Source organism: Mus musculus, chromosome 9 (assembly GCF_000001635.26).
Source record: "Mus musculus strain C57BL/6J chromosome 9, GRCm38.p6 C57BL/6J".
NCBI lineage: Eukaryota > Metazoa > Chordata > Mammalia > Rodentia > Muridae > Mus > Mus musculus.
Window position 1 is genome coordinate 13287383 of NC_000075.6, and position 6450 is coordinate 13293832.

Consider the following 6450-nt stretch of genomic DNA (forward strand, 5'->3'; position numbering starts at 1 on the left):
TCAGTAGATCAGTTCCTGTTTGTTGGTATCGTTAGAGCATATGGGTAGAGAATGCCAGACTTAAAGAAATATGACTACTTTCCCCTACCCCATTTCCATGATTTGGAATGTTCTTGTCAGAATGCCCATCTGGTACTATATGAGAGTGATCTTCCTTAGTAATGTAAGGCCCAGACCCCAAAGGCTCTGATGAGCTATAAGAATTGAGTCTTCAGGCAGAGGAGATGGCAGAGTGATCCTAATGACCTTTCCTCTATTTCACTTTCCCTTTCGTGGTTTTCATTTTTTCTCAGAACAGCTGTCACCCCACCCCTGCCATTTAAAACTCAAAACAGCATCCTATAAAGGTTAAAAGCATGCATTTAAATATTTGCCCTGATGCTGACTAACAGTGGAATGTGAAAGCAAGTTACTTGATCTCTCCAAGTCAGTTTGCTCCTCTATAAAATAGGGACTAAACAATACTTAGAGCCTTGATCCTGTGAATCGTGGCATATTTTAGGGCCTGGAATTAGAAAGTGATCAACTCCCATTAGCTAGTATCTGTAATATAAGCAAGCAAAGATTGTTATTTGCTTCTCTCAGTATACTGGTGTACATTTTAATTTTCCAAAACACATTTTATAAACAATCTAGATTAACACATTTAAAGCTAAAATAATAAGCCTAAAACAGCCCATCTTTTAAGGTATAGGTTGCAGATCATAGAGAATTTATTTGCATATACTAAAACCAAGAGAACTCTGAGTGGGCTATGCTAACAGGCATTTTCTGCCTTGTTCTCTTCTTCCTTCTTTCTTGCGGATGTGCTGCAGTCACAGCTCTTGAGGTTATGGAAATGGCCTTCATGGCCTTGCCTAGGATGGAAATACAGTATTCATTCATATTGCCTCCATGAATCCTTGTCATCGCAGAATTCAGGCCATTGAGATCTTCTCTCGGAGTTCATAAACCAGATCAGGAAAGCATTAAATAATTTAATGTCCTCAACTGATATAAATACTTGGACTCTGTGTCTAAATGTGAACTCATGTATCATCGCTGCTCCCTGATCTGCCTCTGAGAGCCCTGCCTGCCATTATTCTTGTACTCCTTCACCTTGAAATTTCCAGGGCACCTTTAATGCATCTCTTAACATACTCCACTTCCATTGCTGCCACACAGGTTTGAGTCCTCATTGCCTAATTTGTCACCACAGATTCAGAGCTCACTGCCAGACAGCTATAGAATAGCCAACCAATTTTCTGAACATGTACTTCAAATAAGATCAGTCCCCTGCTCTCAAATTTTTGACAACATCATAGTGTCTGTCAAATCTTTGCTCAGTTCATAACCTAGTGTATCATAGTTTTTATTCTTCCATCTCAATTTCTTTGGTCCAGTCCTCTCTTTCTCTCAGAAGACATCAGGTTACTACCAAATCCTACGCTCCCTTGGCATGGCTCTGTTGGACGAACTTCTAACTTCCTGGACTGTGTGTGTGTGTGGGGGGGGGCTCACTTTGCCACTGATGTTGCCTATCAAATATTTTTGTCTAAAACACCTGAAATATCACTTTTTCCAGGTCACCTCAGCTGGCCATGGTTTCTCTTTTGACCCTTATAGCAGTGCTGCTGGTTGCTGTGAGTGTCTCAGGGACAGGGAATTGTCTTAAACATTCTGCCTTCACCAGTCAATAGTAGGAAACTAGTTACATAAATACACATCTGTTCCACAAATATCTGTTGGATTAACTATTGAATTATACGTATGCTGTAATCTCCAATTATAACTTCTAAGGGGAATGAAATTAATAATGCTACTATTTGATTTCTTTCCAACGCTTTGTGAGTTACAAATGCTTCTATTTATAATTAAGTGATTTTTATTCCCAATTACCATAGGATATGTGTTTCAGTAGTTATAAAGGTCTATCTTATTTGCTGTTGTGACTAAAATAACTATTTTTTCTGTTGTATATGCAGAAATATGATCAACTGCAGAACTTTCTCAATTCTGCGGATTATTTTCAAGATGAGAAGTTTTAATTATAGCATGCTTCCTTCATGAAGAGAAGATTTTATAAATTTCTGTAAATGCGAAGACCATGAGTTTTATTTTTCTGTGTTATGTATCATTGGTTTTATATTCTATGTATGTCTTTGTGGGAAAATATCTTATTTATATGCTCATCTAATTTTCATAAAATGCCAAAGTGAAGCCTAATAACAGTTTCATAGATTTACATGGAGAACATTAGCTTTGTGGTTCAGAAGTCCCTCAGTGTATTATAGTCACGTGGTGATGCTTTTCTCACACGTGACCAGCAGTTGAATGTGCTATCATGTCCTGTCAGTTTAGTAGAAACAGGCTGTGTTACGATATATTTGGGCTGACCTGAGGATGGCTCAGTCAATATAGTACTTGTCTTACGAACATAAAGACCTGAGTTCAGTCCCCTGTACTGGCTAGTTTTGTGTCAACTTGACACAGCTGGAGTTACCACAGAGAAAGGAGCTTCAGTTGAGGAAATGCCTCCATAAGATCCAACTGTAAGGCATTTTCTCAATTAGTGATCAAGTGGGGAAAGCCCCTTGTGGGTGGGACCATCTCTGGGCTGGTAGTCTTGGGTTCTATAAGAGAGCAGGCTGAGCAAGCCAGGTGAGGCAAGCCAGTAAAGAACATCCCTCCATGGCCTTTGTATCAGCTCCTGTTTCCTGACCTGCTTGAGTTCCAGTCCTGACTTCCTTTGGTGATGAACAGCAGTATGGAAGTGTAAGCCGAATAAACCCTTTCCTCCCCAACTGCTTCTTGGTCATGATGTTTGTGCAGGAATAGAAACCCTGACTAAGACAAATTGGTACCAGCAGAGTGGGGTATTCCTGTGACAACCTGACCATGTTTTGGGGAGGACTGTGGAAAGACTTTGGAACTTTGGGCTTGAAGATCCATCCGTTGTTAAGAGCTCTGTCGGATGTTGTGTAAGAACTTGGAAGATAATGTTGAGAACACTGCAAAAGATGGAGGTCTGGTTTGTGAAATTTCAGAGGGGAAAAATTAAAGACTCTTTTCAGGGCCATTGCTGTTTTGATTGTGAAGGTTCTGTAGTTCTGGTTAGCTGGGGCTGAAGAATCAGCTGTGATTAACAAGATACCAGAACTACCAAAGCAAAAACTTTGCATTACTGGGACTATTGATGCTGGTTAGCTGGAGCTAAGAAATTAGCGGTGATTAAGAAGAGACCAGCATCATTGAGGTGACATCTTCTGGGAAGTGTTTTCTGAAAGCACAAAGAGGCTGTGTTCCAGAGATGGCCAAGGTTGTACTCCTGATGCAGCAGGACTTGGTAATATGTAAGGGTCACCCAGGTGGTACTGGTTTTGAAGGCATGAAGGGGTCACGCAAAGCAGCTGAGGCTTGGCACTGTGAGAGGCCATTGGTGAAGGTGCAGCCTCAGTTGCAATTGAAGGCCCAGGACTGAAGGGGTCATGCAGTGTTTTGGAGATGCCAGTACCATGAGATGACCACCAAGAGCATCAGCAGCAGTGGAGTACAGGCATCTGGAGCCTAGAGGATGACGCATGTGCTACAAAAGGGCATGGCGTGGAGAAGTGACCCAAGCCCTTGGAGGAGCCCAGAAGATCGTGAGTTGGATCCCAGACAGTGGACGGTTGGAGATTGACTTTTGCTTTTGATTGTGACTGTGCCCTGATATTTTCCCTCTTGAAGGAAGAAACTGTTTTAGTGGAGCCCACAGTTAAGAGACTTTTAATTGTAAAAAGACTTTGGATTTTAAAAGAGATGGATATTTTTAAGAGATTGAAATTTTAAGAATATGTAAAGACTGTGGGATGTTTAAAGTTATTTAGATCTTGGGGATGAATAAGATTGTAAGGGTTGAGGCTTACTAGTGATGTTTTTGTGTGTCAAGTTGACAAGGGGTCAATTGTACTGGCTAGTTTTGTGTCAACTTGACACAGCTGGAGTTATCACAGAGAAAGGAGCTTCAGTTGAGGAAATGTCTCCATGAGATCCAACTGTAAGGCATTTTCTCAATTAGTGATCAAGGGGGAAAGGCCCCTTGTGGGTGGGACCATTTCTGGGCTGGTAGTCTTGGTTCTATAAGAGAGCAGGCTGAGCAAGCCAGGGGAAGCAAGCCAGTAAAGAACATCCCTCCATGGCCTCTGCATCAGCTCCTGCTTCCTGACCTGCTTGAATTCCAGTCCTGACTTCCTTTGTCAATATGGAAGTGTAAGCCGAATAAACCCTTTCCTCCCCATCTGCTTCTTGGTCATGATGTTTGTGCAGGAATAGAAACCCTGACTAAGACAGTCCCCCAAACCATATTTAAAATAGAGCCAGGCATGATGGAATGTACTTGTAATCCCCACGCTGGGAGGCAAAGATGAGGCAGATCCCTGAGGGTGTTGGCCAGGCACCCAGCCTACTCATCAGTGAGAGACCCTGTCTCAAAAAACAAGAATATGTGGTGCTTGTAAGTGACACCAAGGCTATCCTCTGAGCTCAGCATGCACGCAGACACAAATAGTCATGTGCCCACACATTTGAACAACCACACCTGAACCTTCACATCCACAGTATATATGCATGTGTATATACTTACATAGTGAGACTTATACCTATATGTATGTATGTGTTCTTGTACCCCTTGGCAATATTAAGTAATCTTCAGTAATAAATGTCTAGTTAATGTTTCCTCAATCAGTGAGTCATGGAAGTAGCTTCAGGCCTCCATGCATTCAGTATCCTAGCCTCAGAGTGAGACCATAGCTCATCTATTCCAGGTTGAGAAATGTTTCCTTCTGCTAAAGTTTCCCTGATAAATAGATGAATCGGCTCAGGGTCTTTCAATTCTCATGTTCAGGGAGAACTTCTTAATATATATATTTTAATTGTGTATAATGTTCTTTCTTGTTTCTGTACAATTTTATGTGTAGTATATTAAAGATTATGATATGATTTTCACCATAACTTTCTCTTTCTCTGTGTGTGTGTGTATGTGTATATATGTTCTAGTCTGAAGATCTCACAGGCAAGTTCAGCCAAAGATATTTTGAAGGCTTAGTTTTGTGCCTCCATTACTTTGCACATCCTAACTTTTCCATAGTGCAATAAAGTAAAATGGTTTCAGAGTCTAAGTGTGTATTCTGTATCTTTAATTCTTAAATATGAGGCCTGTTTTTCTGTGACATTTTAGTTTTTTATTATTTTTTTAGAAAGTGGTGGTTGAATTTAGCTGGCTTCATGTATTGTGTGACTCATGACATGTGTCTCCATGCATACATGAATGACATAAGACTGTGTTTTATCAAGTCCTTACATGAAGATAAGTTTGTAGTTTTCTGCGGTACATTTCTATAATTATTCCTATTGGTCTTTCAAGCTAGGGAGACAGAGAGAGAGAGAGAGAGAGAGAGAGAGAGAGAGAGAGAGAGAAGGAAGGAAGACAGCAAGGATGATGGAAGCAGACATTTCTGTCACATGTCTACTGCTGTTCAAAGTTCCTTGGCAGATGGAGCACCACTCCCTAACTCACTTCTAGAAAAGAAAAATGAAGCCAGGTCCAAAAGGTAAAGATGAAAGGGGCCAGTATCTGTGGGAAGCAAAGCAGAATCCAAGAGTACTAATGGGGTATGGGAAGATGTGAGGATCGAGGGTAACTTGTGGGAAGGAAGGCAGAGGAAAAAGGAAGACAAGGACCCCTAAAGCACGTCAGGTGGCCCGCAAGAAAGAATTCTTTCATGAGCAGTTGGTGTGTTAACTGAATTTCCCAACTTGTCTGCTCTCATGTTCAGGTATTGTGTGCCCATCACTCATTCTTTCCATAGGATTGGACCTACTTAGACTCCAGAATGGGCACTGGGCAGTGGTGCATCCCTTGAGTTAGGCCTGCTTGTAGTGCCCATCACAACATTAAAGCAGCAACCCCTGTGCCTAAGAGAACCTGGGTCTGGAGAGTCCTGGTCTCATCCTTCCTAATTATATAATGTTTTAAAAAGTCATCTTTAAAAGTCCAAATGGGGAATTGGATAAAGCTAATATGCATTTCCAGGAATGTCTGAGTATTGATGGGGATGATATATGTGAAGTGCTGGCCTTTAGGTAGTGATTTTTAAAGTAAATAATAAAAAAAAATGATGTGCATGAGCTGAATGATATCAGTGATAATGGCAACCAGAAATTAAATGGCTGGTATGCATATAGGTAAATGTGCATAAAAAGAGACTGGAGAGATGGCTCAGCAATTAAGAGCACTTGCTGGTCCTGCAGAGGACCTAGGTTCAGTTCCCAGCACCCATGTGATAGCTCACAACCATCTGTAATTCCAGTTCTAGGGGACCCAACACTCTCTTCTGGACTAAGCCATCAAACACTGCACGTATGTGCACATATATACAGGAGTGAAGCCCCAAGGGCCAGCAAATGAATGGAAATATGTAACCTCGGGAG

The 6450-nt window shown here is 41.3% G+C and overlaps 1 protein-coding gene across 4 annotated transcripts in view; it reads left to right on the plus strand.

Moving 5' to 3' along the window:
• Nucleotides 1-5135, plus strand: part of Ccdc82 (coiled-coil domain containing 82) — a 45601-nt gene extending 40466 nt beyond the window's left edge. For 3 of the 4 annotated variants that reach the window (XM_017313513.1, XM_017313511.1, XM_017313512.2), the window contains one exon: nt 1965-5135. In XM_017313513.1, coding sequence (XP_017169002.1) covers nt 1965-2027 — 63 coding nt within the window. In that variant the 3' untranslated portion in view covers nt 2028-5135. The remainder of the gene's footprint in view (nt 1-1964) is intronic. The other variant, NM_025534.3, reaches the window with a different exon arrangement.
• Nucleotides 5136-6450: the final 1315 nt, after the last annotated feature.